The sequence below is a fragment of the Plutella xylostella genome, chromosome 25 (assembly GCF_932276165.1).
Source record: "Plutella xylostella chromosome 25, ilPluXylo3.1, whole genome shotgun sequence".
Taxonomy (NCBI): domain Eukaryota; kingdom Metazoa; phylum Arthropoda; class Insecta; order Lepidoptera; family Plutellidae; genus Plutella; species Plutella xylostella.
In genome coordinates this window covers 5,423,094-5,443,114 of record NC_064005.1, presented here as the reverse complement: position 1 = coordinate 5,443,114, position 20,021 = coordinate 5,423,094, and the positions used below count along the sequence as shown (strand labels likewise).

The following is a 20,021-nucleotide window of genomic DNA, read 5'->3' as shown; positions in this document are numbered from 1 at the left end:
TTCCAAACACATAACATCAATATGCATGAAACTAAAATAACATTAGCTATTGAATTAAATTGGTAAACTGGGGTATCGTAGCGAAGCAAAGAGCAATACAATTACATAGACTATCATTTCAAAACGAAATAAATGCTGTATGGTTTAAATTTTACTACAAAATGGTACAATAATAGAATTTCATAAAGAAACTAATTGGGCACAATATTATACTGAAATGCAATGAAAAAGTTCCACCTGCCATTGTCGTTCTATAAATAATGTCACTGGAACTTTCATGCTCTCTTCATGCTAAGTCCATTTTTTTGTAAACGTGGCAGTGACAGTCCCAATAGGTTTTTTTTTTGTTGAGCTTGCGTCTGACCTTAAAGATGAAAAAGTCCCTAAAACCTATTATAATTCTACAGCGAATCTTTTACTGTCCAGGCCGTATTGTTGTGGAATGATTTACCCACACATATCAGACTTGCGCCATCGCTTACATCATTTAAAACTCTGCTGAATAAGCACTATAATAAATTATTATTATCCTTGCCAGAATATCTACAATTATATGCAAAAGAGACCGAACTCGAAACAGTTTTCAACTTCGAAACAGACCAGCGTGGTGGGATGCTCCAAGCTTAGGAAGGCAGTTACAGACCTTGGGGATATTCACAAATGTTCCATTAGAACAGAGGTCCAGTTGCAGGTACCTACTGTCACCCCCTCAGTGAAAAGAATGGAATAGAATGCTTATATAATTAACGACGCTTAGGGCTAGTATTTGTCTAAAGTAGGCATCAACTTTAAAATTAGCGTTTAGCCGTGCTCTGTACAGCCAGATTTCGGCGCCAAATGACAATATAGGCTGTATAGCTGCTATAGTGTAACTGCGTTGCATAATTGGGCGCTAGTTGCAGCTAATGCAGCGAGGCCCTGGCGCCGGCACCAAGCCGCTCTACCTTACGAAAAACTAAGTTTCAGACCTCAACACGTCTAGTACAGGTTTGATAGTTTGACGAAAATTATAAAAGTTTACGTTTTATCACATAAAAAGTGGCGCCTCTAGCGAAAACTATTGTGAAACTTTTGACACATAATGTATGCAGATGACAGAAGAAAACCTAAACTTTTTTCGTTTTCCTAATTTGTAAAACCCGTACGAGCTAGAGGCCCTGATGCACTAACTATGACTCTATATCGTCGCAGTAGTCTTACCGTTTGCACGACAGCTCCCCTTCGTTTGTTTTTTGTACATCTAGAGTAACCCTCCCACTTATACTCGAAAAACGTGTGACTCCAAAGCCATAATCGTAACTGTTAAAGTTTTAACTGCTGTGCAAGACTTTGTAATTATGTATGTATTTTTTTTTTAATTGTAGATGCATATTATAAGAATTGTATAATGGTAATAATTCCACCACGATTGTTGTTACTTGTCCTTTAATAACAGCTCGCTGCCACTGATTACCTTGTAATGATACAATAATTAGATGATAAAATTATGGTTGTCATACATTGAGTACATTACACGCAAATGCTTGCAATAGTAAAGAGTTACCTAAAATAATTTTGTGACTTTACATTAACATCCTAATCGGACGGACAGGACGCATCCTGGGCGATCTCTTAAACCTTGAATATTTTATTTTAAATTGGTATTTTTTTTCTTTCATAATTTATTTTCGTGTTTTGAATTAGATTTATTAATTAGATATTTGTTAAAATTATCCCTCTTTTCTTTGAGCTTATACATGCATAAATTTAATAGTATGGAAAATTTTCTACCTCCGTACAATTAAGTTTTACTTGGTAAAAGCGGGTACCTACACCGAAAACCGCATCAAACCATTTTGATGTGGAATCCTGAGGTTATCCTCTTTACGCCTATTAAACAGGAGAATGGGCCCAACGATCCGATCAAACAGGATATCAGCTGAATATTATACTCGGAAAGCGCCAATCGGTATGCCTGAATAGGACACTTCGGGTAATTGCTCTCGCCGTATTCATCGGCTTTTCATTCGGTTTGCAAGTAGGATTTATATTATTTTAATGACGTCAGAGTTGGAGTGTGAGATTCATAATTTAATCACGTTACAGGTTCGAGTGATTTTTTCGTATAATTTTATTTAACTTATTCATTGGTACTTATATTATTATTTTTTTATTTCATAAAATATGAATGCCTACACAATTTACAATTACGCACTCTCTTCCATCCAAAGGTTGTCTGTTGGAGATTGCTATAAGCAATATGGCCGTCTCTTCGTACTGTTTTATTTTTAAGTATTTGTTTTTGTAATTTTTGTTTTTGGCGAATGGCGATACAATAAAACGTGTCTTGTACTGTATTATTTTACCTTCGTAAATGTAATGCAATGAAACTCGTATAAAGGAATTCATGTTGTTCATTATTAAATTTAACAGACAGTTCGTACTACATACACTTACACATAGTAAACCCAAGTGGCCGACATCGACAGTACGTATCAAGAGAATTCTTTACGGCCGGCCGAGCCGGCGATATGTCGACGAGGCAGGTAGGCAGCAGCTCGCGTCGATCAGAAGGCAAATCGGAGGCTTGCTTAGAATAATCAGAAGGGAGAAGTGATGTGTAGATGAATTCTCGGGTGACAACCTTAGACAGTTGGTTGCATGAGGAAGGCAGTGGAGAGAGTAAAATGTGTTAAGAAAAATAAGCAGATATTTTTTTATGTACAATCTGTCCTTGTGGTCATCAACTTAATAAGAAATTATTAATATAATAACATGTAACTACAATGACCTACATACAGACACATCGTTGACTTTTGTAATTGTTTCATACTCAAACAATGAGAAATAAGCTTTTACTGAGCTTGCTCTGAAGAACAACCGAAATCACCAGCTTGATACATAACACACTGGCTATCCTTGAAGACCCATCTTAAACGTAAAACTGCTTACCCCCTCCATTTTACTTTATTAAAAAAGTATTTTCGTAGAGACTAACCTCTGAATTCATAGAACGAACTAGCAGTTAAAAAGAGGCTTGCAAGCGTCATTGTGATTATCGTAGTTTGGCTCATTGTGTTAGACATAAAGTCATAATTCAAGTATCACGATGACGCTTGCTAGCCTCTTATAAACTAGCAGTTAAGTCTATGCATTCGGGGCTACGTATTATAAGTCACATCAATTTTATTCGTCCCTGTTCAGTCACAATAATTCAATCTACTCGTTTTGTCAGGCCACATCCCTCTTCCTACCTGTCTATCGATTTCTATTTCAGCCCACCAGAATATTAGAAAAGTTTTTCGATCCCCCCTGAACAGTAGTGGGTACGTGAGACAGTTGTAAAGGGGGATTATCTTCTGGCAATATGCCAGTTGACAATATGTAAGCGCAGTTTTCAATGGAGACGTCCAGTGTTAGGTTATTGACGCTATCCGTGGCTAGTGTCAGAGTGAATTGTGTGTTTATTGGCATAGTAATAGGTTAATGAATCAGTCCGACTAGCATAATCTATGCTAGATTTATAAAAAATTATGTAATGGCCTTTTGGAATTAAAATGTAGGATGCCTAATTTCTCATTTGAGTAGATCTACCTGAAAATGAAAATAGGTCCTCCTCGTGACAATTCAGCCAGCTACGTTCAACTTAACTTGACATTATCCGAGTTTGCGTTGTTATATGGCTAGGTTGGTTCTCGATTATGCCGTAAGACTTCAGTCATGGGTACTCATGGCGCGCACTCTGCTATTTCGGTTCGAGTCATTAACACAGTTCAAATTAACATTACACAATCAATAAAATTACAAGAGGTAAGTTTAAACGACGAATGCGCTTATAGAAAGCGTGCAGCAGTGTCTGATTATAACGATGAAAAATCCTTTATGTATTTTTTAAAATACAGTAAAAATCAAAATATATTTTACTGATTTAACTCAAGTTCAGTAAGATAAAGAATTCAGAGGGTTTAACAATAACAGTTGAGGTGAAATGTAATTTGAAAATAGGTAGAACCATTTTTCCTGAATACAGTCATTGATATCGGGAGTCTGGTCGCGAATCGCAAATATTTCTGCTCAAGAGTCAATCTGGTAGGTAAACGTGCATGACTTTGTTAGAGGTATGCTAGAAAAATAGTATCTAGATTTTTTAAGGTAAAGACCAATTTTATTTATGCATGGAAAACCATTACACATTATTAGATATTATTATTAACTCCAGGAATTAAATGCCATTGTACTTAAGACAGACTTTCAGATATACCTACGCTCATAACCACGTTGACCAACTTAATTCGAGCTATGCAGCTATTTACCTATATTGACCGTATAACGCTAAAAAACTCTCATCGCTCATCGAAACACTTTCATCGAAGTTCATAGAACCACAGATTAACTTGGAGCAGCTAAAGACGCGTAACACAGACTAGGAGCGGAACACATGAATCATCCTCTAACAGGCGCCCTCATCACAGAGTAGGTGACTACGTATGAGCAGGGTTGTGCCAAGTGTCACATTTGAAAACCGGAAATGAAAGTATGGCAGCGTAGATTTGACCGGAAGTAGCCTTGATTGTTTGATGATTTTACTCGATATTTTTTTTATTTGGGCACTATGTTTTTGCCTCTGCAATATTTATCGTTAGATACTTTAAACTGCAATACTAAATACTGTGTATTTTTAGGGTTCCGTAGCCAAAATGGCAAAAACGGAACCCTTATAGTTTCGTCATGTCCGTCTGTCCGTCTGTCCGTCTGTCCGTCTGTCACAGCCGATTTACTCGGAAACTATAAGTACTACAGTGATGAAATTTGATGGGAATATGTGTTGTATGAACCGCTACAAAAATATGACACTAAATAGTAAAAAAAAGAATTGGGGGTGGGGCCCCCCATACATGTAACTGAGGGATGAAATTTTTTTTTTCGATGTACATACCCGTGTGGGGTATCAATGGAAAGGTCTTTTAAAATGATATAAAGTTTTCTAAAAAACATTTTTCTTAAAGTGAACGGTTTTTGAGATATCAGCTCTCAAAGTCGTAAAAAGTATGTCCCCCCCCCTCTATTTTTATAACTACGGGGTATAAAATTCTAAAAAAAATAGAGGTGATGCATGCTAATTAACTCTTTCAACGATTTTTGGTTTGATCAAAGTATCTCTTATAGTTTTTGAGATAGGTTGATTTAACTGTAATTTTGGTTAAGTTATTTTATTTGCTGCTACGGAACCCTTTGTGCGCGAGCCCGACTCGCACTTGGCCGGTTTTTTTATGTAAGTAACACATGTGTTCATTATGAGTAATTGTAGTTTCTGTTAGGAAAAAACTACAGTCGAGGTAAAAACATATTATAATTATGTAGTGTCTACAGAATCATGAATTTACCAACATAATTTTTCTACCTTTTTTATTAAGAAAAAATACCCAATTTATGTAATTGACTCATGGTTATGCTTAGCTGCAATATAATATAATACAGCAAACTAAAAGTGAGACAGCCCTAGTTACGAGTATCACCGGAAGTTAGACGAAAATGTCCCATCACTCACGCCGACGACTTCCGGCAGGATATGAACCCTGTATCGCGAGTCTAATGATCTTGAGTCTCGAGACGATGCGATGTATGGAATGGCCACGGGTTCCATAATTCTTTTCTTGTTCGTAAATTTACTGTTAAATTGTAGATGAATTAGGGTATTCATTGGGTTTACTAAATTAGGAAATTATATAGGTTGTTTTAACATAATGTATTTATTTGTTTATTTGTAAATATTTTCTACAAGAATTAATATACCCTATATATGGAGCGGTGGTAGCTCAGTCGGGTGAGTGTCCGCTTCTCACGCCAGAGATGCGGGTTCGATCCCGGCGATGACATGTACCAATGAGTTCTTATAACTTAAGTACAATGTATACCATCGCTCTTATGGTGAAGGAAAACGTCGTGAGGAAACCTACATATCTAGATTTATTAAATCTAAATATGTGAACCCACCAACCCGCAGTGGACCAGCGTGGTAGGAAATGGTCCAAGCTTAGGAAGGCAGTTTAGACCTTGGCGATATGCACAAAAGTTACACTCGAGAGAGCCAGGTGCAGGTATTTACACCCCCACAGAGATTAGAATAGAATAGATTAGAATATACCTACCTTATGCAAGTGCCACCACTGTGAGAAACTAATTATCGAATAAAACAGCACTATCTCATAGACTGTTACTAGATGTGACAAAATAAAGACAAAACACGTTACTACTCCTAACAAATTAATTACACTTTTGGCAAGAGAAGTGCTCAGTATCACACCCTAACTTTGCAATCATACATACACAATCCTGAATCATCATTATTGTTATTAAAATGTACCTTTCAGCAATGTTCCATTCACGATTTCACTCGTGCTGCCTATTGAATAAAAAGAAAATGAAAAGGTAAGGTTTTCGGGACGTTATTGTAGCGTTTTCTTCTTAGATTTTCCCTATTGAGTGAGATTCTGCTTTCGCCAGCTGTAATTGACAAGGTGATATATTCATAAAGGTACGAATATTTGCTGAAGCGGGCGAAAGGGATTGATTTTTGAACTTGTGTGTTTTAGTATTTACTCCCGTATTGTACGGTGTGCATATTGATGATTATGTTTCCGCTCGTATGCCAGTTTCCTAACTTATAAAATGCTCTGCCAGTTTCATTAGAAAGTAGTGTAGTTAGTATAGACTTTGAATAAATCGTTTTGAGATAGCATAATTTATTTTTTTACGTGAAAACCACCACCAATGCCTAGTTGCATAACTTGTACAGAAGGACAAGGTGATTGTGATTCACCCTTTAGCTGCTTTCCACTTCTACCACAGAACCATGTTTTTGATGCATACAGTTTCTCATTATTTTAAAACAAACTGAGACAAGTAATTAATTCCAAGCATTAATTTGGAGCCGTGCCATGTCATGTAGACACTGCCGTCCTGAGCACTAAACACACCGAATTAGGCCCTCATTACACTTTCCACACTTATGTAGGTACCATTAACGCAGGCTAGTTAATATTAATTGATGGGCTTGCTTGGTAAAACAAGTGAAAAGATTCTGTTCGATAGTGTGTTAAGTAATTTACAAAATATGTTTAAGTTTTTTTAAAGTAAGTAAACACGAGATTTCTATGTATTTCAGCTTTCACCTGCACAGTGGGGAGAAAAATTTACATTTCACAAAATGTTCACATGTCTGAAAGTCAAAGATCAAAAAAGACGTGGGAGATATTAAAAAACTTGGATTTGTTTGTCGAAGGAAAAATTCATCTTTCAGTAAGTATGTTTACTTGGAAAGTGAAATAAGAAACTGTGCGTTGCCACCGTGTTTACACTCGGTGACTTTCTTTGATACTTTTTCACATATGGATTCGCCACGTCCTGCTAAGCTGATATTTATTGCGCTTGAAAGACGCTCGAAAGAACCTGCAGATTAACTTTTATTTGTCATATTTTATTGGAGTCTATTAAATAAGTTGATCGATTCATATGTCCAAATTCTCGTGTAATTGTGTATGTGTAGGGAGCTACGCATCTATTCAAAAATACGAAAATCCTTAAGTTTTTTATGTCATAGCTTTGTCATAGTCATAAACTCATATTTTTTTTTGTCCTGAATTATCATCCTAAATCTAAATTATAAATTAAATTACAAGAAATAGAATCAATAATAAACTTACTTACATAAATAGCGGAAAAAAGGAATCCGAATAGATCATTAAGGATTTAGTTCCATTTAGAGAGAGAATATGGTAAAGCTTAAAAAAATACTGTATATTTAACATTATTAGCATTGCTTTTCGAAATGGCTTTTGATAATATGAACTCTGTGAAACCTACCTACTTGACCTAAATAGTTAAATTCTACTATTTTATTTCATTTCGTGTAATTTTGCATTTTCATCTGTATTAAAAGAGATACCTAGTTTATATCCGAATACTATCCCCATTAGAAATTGTAGAGGTAAAAATACAAAATTCCCGTCACGATTTTACATCGCTTCAAATTGTGTCCAGGGAATACTTGAGTGATGAAGCGCTTTCCAACAAAACTGGTGGCTACTGCGAATGTATTTGAAAAATTATTTCACAGCCTGTTAAATTTTTAGGTAGTTCCACAAATACATAGATTTTAGGTAAGTAACTAGTTTGTTTGTTTTTTTGCTATTTGACTTTTAGACAGCTGTATCTTAGTAAGGTAAATTATACATATTATTTTGTACATCGTTTGCTAACTCTTAGAATAACATAGGTATTAAGAATAGAAAAATATGATAGGTTTTACTCACGTACGTAAGTCGAAGGTCCAGGACTCGGCGTGGAGTGATGATGAAATCCCAAGGAATCATGGTGTTCACTCACAAAATTCACTTTGTCTGTTTATAATATAGTAAACAAATCTAATATAATGCTTAATGGTAGCTGGTGATATTATAATGCCGAATTATAATGGCAGAACAACACGGCGAAGACTGACAACGACTGACCTCTTGTCAAAGTAAAATTAACCTAAGTACCATACAAAGGAATAGACTGATTTCAATCTACCCTCCTACAAATATTAAATGTGTTTGACCGGTATCCATCACTAAAACCAGGGTGTATTACACAAGACCAATACCTAATATGTATAACACTGTACAGAATATTCAAAACAAGGAAAACTAATGTTATAAGTAGGTACCCAAGATTTCCTGTAATAGATCGATATTATCGATAAGGCCGCCATTCGTTATATTTCGCTAACTTTGTTTAATTTCAATGGTGTTCCATAAAGTGGTATCCTTTCTTACAATTTAAGTTCATAATTATTGTTTCTGTTGGTGGAAAATCAACGGAACAATTTCCTGTGACGTCACATCCTGTGGCCGCCATTATGCGATCTGACGCCAATTAGTAGCGATCAACAGACAATAATTAATAAGTAATGGTGAAATAATGTCAGTGCTCACTACTTATCCAATATAAAGTTGTGTTTCAGACTTATGAGAATCCCCTATACTTTTCCTATGGTCTACCTTTGACCCACCACATCCTGTATAAATAGAATCCTTTTTATACCTACGACTGTAAATTCTATTAAAGTGTATTGTTATATACTCAATGTAACATTCAGAACTCAGCCTTCTCTTAAAACTCAGCTTAAATTTCAAAACAGCTAGTCTCGTAATTTAATTATATCTCACCAATTTACCCAATCATCGCACTCTGAATTCCAAAAATACATCAAACAAGCGCAAACATCAAACCCTTTAATTCCAAAGTAAACAGAGAGCTCTGATCATATACCTTTGAGTACATTGTACACTCACCTACATAATATCAAATATCGTTGCGTAGAACCTTCAACTATGTGCCGGTGTATTCAAATTAGTCAAGCGGTTCAAATACAATGTTAAAATTATTGTACTTGTATAACAGTATCTGTAAATTAATACATTTATGTTACTTTTGGCTGTTGCAGTTGCTGAGAGATGAATTGTTAATAATAATAGTGCATTTGTGCCAATTTCTCCATAGTCGGTTAGAGCATTACCAGGGAGTAGTGGTTGACTTTTAACACATCTGTCATGAATTTTATATGGAGATGACGTCTAATTTATAAATCAATCCCTGTCGGTTAGATAACCGACTATGGAGAAATTAACACAGGGTGACTTACAAACACTTAACAAACCGTTTAAGGATAAAACATAAAATTATGATAAAAGAGCAGTTCCCCAACAGAAAACAATAGATATAAGTATCGTTTAAATGTTTGGTGCAAGTCACCCACTTTTTAATTTGTCCAAAAGCAGCATTTTATAAAGACTCATTCACTACCAATCTTATTCCACGCAAACAAAGACTTCAATTCGAACGGCAAGTAGGTATTTCCTTCAAACTTAAAACCCCTCCAGTATACTCGCTTCGCTTCCACAATCGCTTCGACGGCGCATTCCTAATAGGGCTCCCGAGGCAGGGCCGTAGTGACATTATAAATCTTCATTTGCGATGTTCGCACATTGGGGCCTCTCCGGCTCTAATTAGTTAACCCGTGGTAGGGATCAGCTCGGCTGGTGGCTCGGGTTTCCGCTGCGGTCAGCAATCTCTATTCCACTTTAAGTCGCTGTTACAGGGCGGGACGAGGTATTTGAAAATGGAATCGGTTTGCTTTTCGTTTTTGTCTGTGTGAAAGGAGTATTGATGTAAAGTTTGTTCAACGTTGATTTAACGTTCGTGATCTAATGGCAAGTATCAGCTTAAAAGTTATGATGATTTATAGCAACGTTTGTATTCAAGCCTACAGTAATGGGAATACTATAAGTATAAATGGAAGTTTATTACTGCTCTTTTGATGGGCAAACGGATGAACCAATTTTGATGAAATTTGGTATGTTGGAAACTGATACCTAGGATCAACATATAATACGCTATTTTACATCCTTACTTACAAAAAACCTCTTGAAGCACGCAGGAAATAATAGTAGAAATATAAATCAGACGCCCGTGACCACTGCAGTCGGATTAAAACGGACCATCGCAATTAGCCGGCAATTACTCAAAACTCTGGCGTCCATTACAAAATATTTCCACGATCACAGAACAGATAATTATGTAGCAATTAAGCGACACGATGGGCCGATGATCGGGAGTCCGGTAACCGGATTGTGCTACAAATCAGGCAGGCGTGCTGCAGCTCGCCGGATCCGGGGGGGTCACTCTATATACATTCGACTAATATAATCGACGATCGAACGAACGAGAATGGGGAGAAAAACTAAAAGCTAATAAAATATAATTATAAACGAACAAAAAACCTGACTTCACGCTAAAAAGATGAAAACAAGCCCCAATGTTAATGGAAAGTATCGCAGGTGGAGGGAGCTCACGAAGGCAAGAGACCGGGAAGCATGGCACAGTTTGAAGGAGGCCTACACCCGAAAGGGCGCGTAACAACTACCTATATTTAATTTAGATTTAAATAGCACTAAGTCTTAATTTTAAGTTACTACTAACATAACAATTTAAGCACTACTTTTTTAAATGTTTCTTTCTAAGTTACGCAATAAAGGCTATTTTAATTATAATTTTAATCGCAGGTGAACCAACAGAGGGTTCACCATTTAGCTGAATGTTACTTAGATAGATATCATACCTTATGTGGCGGTCAAGTTAGATACATATACATACTTAAATACATAGAATCGAAAAACACTACCCTCATCCTCCGGCAGTCGAGTAATTACAGATGGTGCCTTAAGCGACTGGGCCTGATTCCCCAGTTCTAGGTAATTGGTTGGTTCAGTCGCCATTTTTTCTCCCTCATAATATAATTGGTCAGAATCTGAAAACTACACTCGATAGTGCTGCCAAAGTTTCACTTGGTTTTCTTCCCCATTGTCATGCAATCGGCATGTTTAATACAACGTGATACCATATAGCCATGGTTATAGCGCAGTACTCCGAAGCTTCGGAAAACAAAACTGCATCGCTAACCACGGCTCTATCTCTCTCTTTGCGTTAAATGTGCTGATTGCACGACAGCTCTCGTTCGTTCGTATTTCGTCAGTGTTGACGACGCCACGTCGCCTTATTATGAGGCCATGTACGTATATAGTTATATAGAATCTTTTATTGTTTATACTTTATGTCATTGCCACATTTGTTTGATATACTTCTCATCTTCCTCACTTGTAAATAAAGCCACATAATAAGACCAAGTTTTATAATATTCTTTCACCTCCAAATCAGCAGCATCTTTAAAAGTCAGTTTAGAGTAACCCTCGTGATCTGGCCATCGCGCTAATGCGAACGTATGCTGTGCGGTTCATGGAATACGAATATTAGTTTAACTGTTCCGTTACACTAGTGTTTATGGATTTAGATTCGAATTCGGACTGATTAGATTGTGCCATTTATAAATTGAAAAGTATGAGAAATGTTTAGGTACATAGGCTGAAGAATAAATGGTAATAATATTTATGTATGAATAGTTACGACATTTAAGTTTCCTGAAATTCGGTGAGTGTGTACAATGGTCGTGTTTTTTTTATTTTTATTTTCGTTGCAAAAATTAATTATTAAATCACTGCTGGTCGAGGCGTGGACTACGCAGGTATTACTGACATCCAGGTTTTGCTATTACTCGAACATCTTTCACCACGGTGATCAACATGTAGTTTAGCTATAGCGTATGTTGGATGAGGAATACTGAGGACCAAGAGAATGTACAAAAAATTATAGATGACTAGCTGTTCCCGCGCGCTTCGCTTCGCCTTAAAAAGTTTTCCCGTGGGAATTCCGGGATAAAAAGTAGCCTATGTTCTTTCCCAGGGTCCAGACCATATGTATACCAAATTTCATTCAAATCCGTTCAGTAGTTTTGGCGTGAAAGAGTAACAGACAGACAGACAGACAGACAGACAGACACAGTTACTTTCGCATTTATAATATTAGTAAGGATACTGCTATGACAGTACTACTTTTTTTGTAGGTTTTAACAAAATGTTCCGAACAAAATTGTAGTCCAGTTTACAATTTTATAAAGCCTTTTATACAGACCCAAAAGCACTGGATACTTCATATTTCTGTCACGCCTGAATCTAGCTCAATTTATTATTCTAGGTAAAGCCACTTGTGATCTTTTATTTTGTAACAGTCAATTTCGATTAAGAACTTGATATATTTTAACTTTTATGTATTTTTTTTATGGTTGTACCGTTCTATATAATATTTTTTATGTGCATCTGCATCAAATCTATGAGTTGGAAACCTAATACACATTACTGCGCTAGCGACAACATTAGATTTATGTTACGTGCATAAAGCGCCTTAATTATATAATTTTCCCCTTATCCTGCATATTGTTTACAATAAATAGATGTTCAAGTTGTAATTGTTGTAAACGACTAGATAATCTATCATAATTAGAATGAACTTGATTTGTATACTTATTAATCCACTCAACTAAATTGTGCGTAATGGTGAAATAGCTACGGAAATTTAAATTTATCGTTTGTTAACAAACACTACATACCTAAGACCAGTTACATGACCTGGCGTGTGCGTGAAAAACGAACGTATTATTTTAAAATACAATTACTGATCTGCAATCGAATCTAAATGTACTTACTATTTCCATCCATTCCATCAAAGTGTATGTACGGTACGATACAGCGATATTTTGATTCCGTATGGAGTCTAATGAAGCGAAAATTGCATTGACACCATTCCGAAACTATTTTGCTAATATTAACTAGTGGATAGAATGCAGCGTTTATAGTGAAATTCAATACAGTATCGTCATTTCACATAAAATGTACCCTGTAGCTATACCTAGCTAGTGTAAGTTTGTGTGCGATATATTAATAAATGTTTCTAAGCTCGAATTATTATTGCTGATCAATATAGGATTTAAAGTTAAATATCACGGGGTACCTTATTTTTCATAATATTTATATTCCGCATAATAATTATTATATTTATCTGAACATTGGTATCAACTCTAAATTAATTAAGACGATATCATTACTTTAATAAATTATATTAATATTTTAATCGAAAGAATGCTGTTTTTTTTAAATTTTCAGTATGGTCTCAAATCTTGGGCACAGTTGTAAGTCTTGATTCAAGTAAACCTACGCAATCAGTGATTACTCAACCAATATTAATTGACACAAGAAAGTGACTCCGGAAAAACATTTCACGCGCCACAAATTTTCCGTGAAAACAATAATAAAACGTTTTTATTACAGAAACATTCTCCATTGATTCACGGCCCAAAACAATAAAAATACTGACTCAATCAACCTACCGAATTTTATGGCCTCTGTAGGTGAGTAGATTTATTGTTCAAAGGGTACTAAAATAATGTTTCATTTACACCTCCCTCGAAGGCTTCTTAGCTACGTTTAATGTTTTATAGCCAGTAGGTTACGCCGACATTTTTCTTAAATTGTTAGCAGCCGCGGAAAATGATCGTAAAAAATATTTTTCGCTGAAATTTCATAAAACATGCAATAAAAGGAAAATAAAGTGTAGTGCCGGCAATAATTCACGCTTCTTCGGCAGCGGGCGCCGATAGCCGTGACGCTCTCAAAACGACTCCTACAATAACAAGAAAAGGGTTGTTTAAAAAAATAAACCTAATAATAATTAAAATAGAAAAAATATATAAATTTATTTCCAAAAAGCTACTTAAAATTTTTGGTATAAAGTATAAAGGGATTAATAATTATAATTTTATCATGTATTATATTCTGATAAATTTAATTGTATATAACATATTATATTCTAGAAAACTCACGTTTGCGAATTTTGTCCCTTGTCCCGTGCCCGTGTCACACTTGTCCATTTCTCATCGCCATTTTCTCAGGCCTAATGGCAAAGAGGAAGTTAATTGGCGAGACTTGGGTCCAATGAAAAATTATGAGCCAAACGAGGATACGCCCAGGAATTCCAAGATTATTCTAGAAGCGTTTCAGTATGTTTCATAATGAAATGTGGACCTACTGCCATAGTACATGAAATATTTAATAGCAAATTTTTATTATTATTAAATAGCATAACGTGAAATGTAAATTATTTAAACATTAAATTATTTTACAGTTTTTTTTATTATTGCAATTTTGAGGTGACTTTATTTTGCAGGCCAGCGTATTTAAACAGAAGATATACCCAATATTTACTACTAGCTGTTCCCGCGAGCTTCGCTTTGCCTTAAAAAAAATTCCCGTGGGAATTCCGGCATAAAAAGTAGCCTATGTTCTATCTCAGGGTGTAGACCATATGTATACCAAATTTCATTCAAATCCGTTCAGTACTTTTGGCGTGAAAGAGTCAGTTACTTTCAGACAGAAAGACACAGTTACTTTCGCATTTATAATATTATTAGGATATCTAACATTATGTCACCATGTTAAGCAAAAAGACTGACACCCAGTCACTAGTAATTCCTGGCACCTACGGGTCCCATCTACAATCCTCAGCTTGCTCTCTGCGAGTTGTTTGCGGAGCAGAACATACCCCGTTTCGTATAAAATGTATAGTAGCTTGATGAGCGAAATTTCTCGAATTTACTCCTCATTAGGAAGTTAATCTAATCTCGCCTTTTAGTACACGCGGACGAATTTAAACGGTATACATAAAACTCTGCGTTCTCTGTATTTTTAGTAGTCTATTTCACATTAATTGCGTTTTTTATTAGCTTAGCAGGGTCTTCCGCTTGCAGGAGTTTTGCTTACTTTCTTTGTACCTGAAATCCTTTAGATCTTTAGCAGAATTTAATTTCCGCTTATTTTCTTTTTACGATTAAAACTTAATTAATTTAAATTTTAATGTCCACGTCACCTAGTAGGGTTGTTTTTCTAAGAAATCATTCATCAAAAACCATTAAAACGGTAGCTACCTTAGCCCCCCACCCTTACACAGAATAGTAGGTAGGAACAGCAGCAAACAAAGTAACAACCCATTATACACAAAATATGTCCATTGTATAAATTTACAAACAAACGCCCGAACTTGACGTCAGGAAGCGTTCAAAAAACAATGTTTTCAGCGGAATATTTTCGGGATCATAACAAAGTGCAATTAATTTTCATCCCGCGTTGGCCGGTGAGCAAACATTGGGAAACAGCGTCTAATTGGTTAACCGGGCCGCCGCGGCCGGATTATGCCAAAAGTACATTATTGCGCCATAGGGATTCCCCTCTTGAGGTCCGCTGCATTATTTACGTCGGTGGATGTTGCCAGGTGTGAAAAATTACATTCTTGTTTGCTTTGATTTTGTACCGCTGTCTGAAAAAGTTGGATGTTGTAATTTGGCTGTCTGTTTTTTAAATTATATAATAGTTATCTATCGACGTTCCTAGTCACATGAATTTATTTACTTATTTTGTTACAAAGGAGATCTTGAGTGAGTTAGTGCTGTTGCCTTTAAGTTCTTTATTTTATTTTAGTATTCACTTAAAAACTAGAATCCTATTAAAATATTTTTAACCGAATACATATTTGCGTGAAAGCCTGGCAATGTTGGGTAGGTACTTATTTAATTTTACGCTGAAATTGGTCTGCTTTAACCTGCGCTTTACTTAATGGGGGATTACGAATGCGACAAAATCTTCGTTTAGCTCCAGTTAGACGTTATACAATGCAGAGACATCGGTAATCTCAATGAGGATTACCGGGTTACTCGTACTGATTGTATAATTTTACGCATAATACTGTATCATTTTAAAATATTATACGGGAAAATACCTACTATTATACTCTTTTTTCAATATCATGTATATGGAAGACATACAGGTGTTGCAAAAAGGGTATACTAAGCCGAAACCAGCATGTGCAGCATGTTATATCTGTATAAGAACACCTATACCTTTTTGCAACACCCTGTATAAGAACAGATAAAAGTATAAGGAGGTAAATCGGATTACTGTGACCGAATGGAGACATCTCTCAGCTCAGGAAAGCCGGGCACCTGACTCTTAAAAATTTGGTTTTAAAGCTCTGGCAATTTTTAGGGATCATGAGACAAAACATTGACTGAACCCCTTTGTCATACCTGGACTAAAGAGTCTGAATTAAAGGGAGGATATCCTTCCCCCGTTTTCATAGAGCATTTTGACACTTTAAAATTGGTTTACAAATTATGTCGTGATATACGAATTACAACTTTTTGAGTAACAGAGAGAGAGAGAGTGTTACGAAGTAATTTTTAAACGTTTGTATGAATTTGGGGGTGTGTCTATGTTTTGTCCACATTTATGAAATAAGATATTTTATTTACAGATGGTTTTTGGGTGAAGTGTAGTTTTGAATTTAGCAGTAATTTGCTCAATACATCAGGATAATCCAATCCCTTTTTTCCCGGTTTCCCCACGGGAAAACCTGAGTGGCGAATGTCATAGTAAAACTAACTCTAGGTACTGATATTTTTGAACTTAGTACACTTGAGTACATTCACATGATTACAGCTTAGTGACTGCATTAACTACTAATGGGGTGATTACGATGACATATTACGCCTAATATGTGGGTATTATATCTATGTTACATGTTTAATATGTCCTATAGACGACATGATGTAAGTAATCAATTTTCAAATAAAAAGTTCAGTGAATCCATAGACCTACTACAAATGTGAATCCCAAAAAAAAAATTACGTGTTCGTGAATTTCAAAGCTTTTAGGTTTAAACATGGTATATTTACTTACATACCTATACTTCTTTCTTTGTAACCTTAATATTTCAATTATGATTGTTATAGTTAATGGATTTACAGGGTATTTTAATTATTTCAAATAATGAACACGAAACACTTCTGTTTTTCCTTTTATTTCCTTTTGAAATGGACTTCTTTTGTCTTTTTATATTTACAGTAAAGATTTATCACAATGTCACAGTCAGTAAAATATTTACAAAAAATCTAATTTCCTACCATTTGGAGCAGAATAGGAATAACTCTGATTAAAAACTGTTAATTTAATAATAAATATTTAAATATGATTATCTCTATTAGTGATAAACACAGACAGTAATGGTAGTTATGTCCACTTTTTGAGAGATCTTTTTTTTACACTTATGTGACAAAGCTCATTTACGCAATCTCATAAAAGTAAAAGTACTTATATTATTGTCTACCTCTGAGGTACATAATTATAATGCAAGATCACCTGACGCTCCTATCTTTATTAAATTATAATTACACAATTGATTTAGGTTTATTATTACCATACGCAGGATTCATTTTACTAAACAAACAAAGCACAGATACAGATTAAATCAGAGTTATCCCTGAACACCAGACGTTCTAAGGGGTTTCAATTAAATATACATTTCTATAGTTCTATACACAACTCTCTGGTCCAGGTATATCTTCGGCTATGAGGTGTCCCCGCCTGCCCAGCGTGGAGGTACCTGTCACTATCGGCTGCTTACTGGCTGCCGGTCGAGGGGGGGATAAAAGCTGAAAAAAAGAAAACATTCGGTTTTTGAAAAAGGAATCTTATTTTAAACAATGTCACTGCTGAAAATGTTGTTCCATTTAACTTGCTTATTACTACTGTTCCTATAAAGACACACATATTATGAAAAAAGTATCGTAAACATGACATTTACTGACAATGAATTTAGTTAGGCACAGTTAGGTATTTTATTTAAGCTTGAAAATTGCCAAGAATTCAAAAATATTTTTAAACATGAAATACGAATGCAACATATGTATTGAATTGAAAGGAAACGTATCCAGCTTCAATGGTTATTCAAATTTAACCGTACCGGATTGCATGCATGCATACAGCATAGTTATTAGGAAATACTTCAATACAGGTTGTCAAACGCACGCGCCCCCATGACCCCGTATGTATGTACTATCAGGGAATCGCCCGATGTCCTCAAACAAGAAGCGTTACTAGCATGCGTCAGAGGTTTGGCGGTAGAGGAGAGAGTTTGATGGTATTTTAATTTACCATAGTAGTAGGTACAACACACCTTTATTTATTTATTTATTTACACCTTAGCGTTAAGCAGCCCATTCACGTGACGCACCGCACCCGAGCCCCGAGCCGTACCATTCCGTGGACAAATCCGTCATCGCCCACACACTACACGTACCCCGTGTTTCACTCCAGTCGATTGTCAACTTTATTGAGCCTTGCACAAGGCACTTAACCTATTTGTCACGCGGCGCTCGCGAACCCAGACGGCGAGCGTCGCGCCGTACCGCGAGCCGCACCCAATCTACCCATTCACACGCTGATTTGTCTATTGATGATTGGTACGCCCGTGAATGTGGGCCTTTATAGTTAGCGCTCTGACGCGCTAGTAACGCGTCCTGTTTTACAAAGCGTTTATAGCTTAGAACCAAATGCACTTGCACAATAAGTTGTGCAAAGGATATTATTTTGAAACCGGTAACCGGTAAAACCGTTTCCCCGATGGTACATATGAGTTAGTCCGGTAACGAAACGCACAAATTCACTCGAAACCTAACTTTGTTGCGATGCGTATGAAACATGGATGCAGGCTTGTGAGCGAGTGATAGTATAGGTAATTGATTACTAATGGCTGTTTGGGGAATATTGTTTGTGGTTGGTTTCTATTAACATACCTTTAGTACCTATAGTAATTTAGTTATAATAGTAATGATGAACATACTGTGCAATACCTGAAATTTTTTATAAAGGTACATGTTACCTTTAAACCGAATCAACGAACAAGTATCAAGTGACGTTTTGTACTAATGGGCTTAATGTTTAAATCGAAAAGTTAGTGGTAAAAATATCTAGGATTATATACGTACACCTCGCTGCTCCTCTATTCCTAAAGCTAGTGAGTGGGGCGCTAAGGCCTCAGAGGGCGCGTCCATGCCGCCCCAGCCGGGTGCGTCCAGCGCCGCGCCCCCCACTGACCCCTCGTGACATGACGCTCCCAGCGGATCTCCATCTGGATGACATGAGAAAATGTTTACACCTAAATTAGTATACTAAAAATAATAAAAACTTAATTCCATAGTATAGACCGTTCCATCGGATAATTGATCTGTCAAAACCCTTATTACATTGGGCTAAGGCATTTGGTGAAACGCACTATAGTTACAGAAGCATAACCTGTAATAATTATAGAGTAGAGTTTTATTTTAGATATATAAAACACTACTGTACTATTTAGTACAGAAGTGTTGTAGATGTGGGAAAAAGATAATAAGAATATTATTATACAATTTCAATAGCCACGTATTAAAATCAATGTTTATTATGTTTTTACGACTCTTGAATTGCGGCGAATAGTCAACAACATTTATTTTCACGTCTGGAAACGTTCGTGAAAATTAAAACGGCATTTGGCGTGTGCGATGTTTTATGAGTTTTAAAATTTACAGTTGACACGTGAACACGACTGAATAAAATGTGCATAATTTCTGAATGGTTAACCAATCATAAATTCAAGTAATCCTTTGATGTAAAGTGTTGCCGTTGCCGTCGACTGACCATGCAAAATATATGAGCCGCAGCGCATGTTTGTTTATATATTTTATA

At 35.9% G+C, this 20,021-nt stretch overlaps 1 protein-coding gene across 1 annotated transcript in view; it reads right to left on the bottom strand.

Annotated features, from left to right (window-relative positions):
- Nucleotides 1-17,303: 17,303 nt before the first annotated feature.
- Nucleotides 17,304-20,021, bottom strand: part of LOC105393796 (hemicentin-2) — a 94,351-nt gene continuing 91,633 nt past the window's right edge. The window contains exons 16-17 of the mRNA XM_048630166.1: nucleotides 19,286-19,428; nucleotides 17,304-17,950 (exon numbers count right to left, since the gene is read on the bottom strand). Of these exons, the coding sequence (XP_048486123.1) occupies nucleotides 17,831-17,950; nucleotides 19,286-19,428 (263 nt within the window). The 3' untranslated portion in view covers nucleotides 17,304-17,830. The remainder of the gene's footprint in view (nucleotides 17,951-19,285; nucleotides 19,429-20,021) is intronic.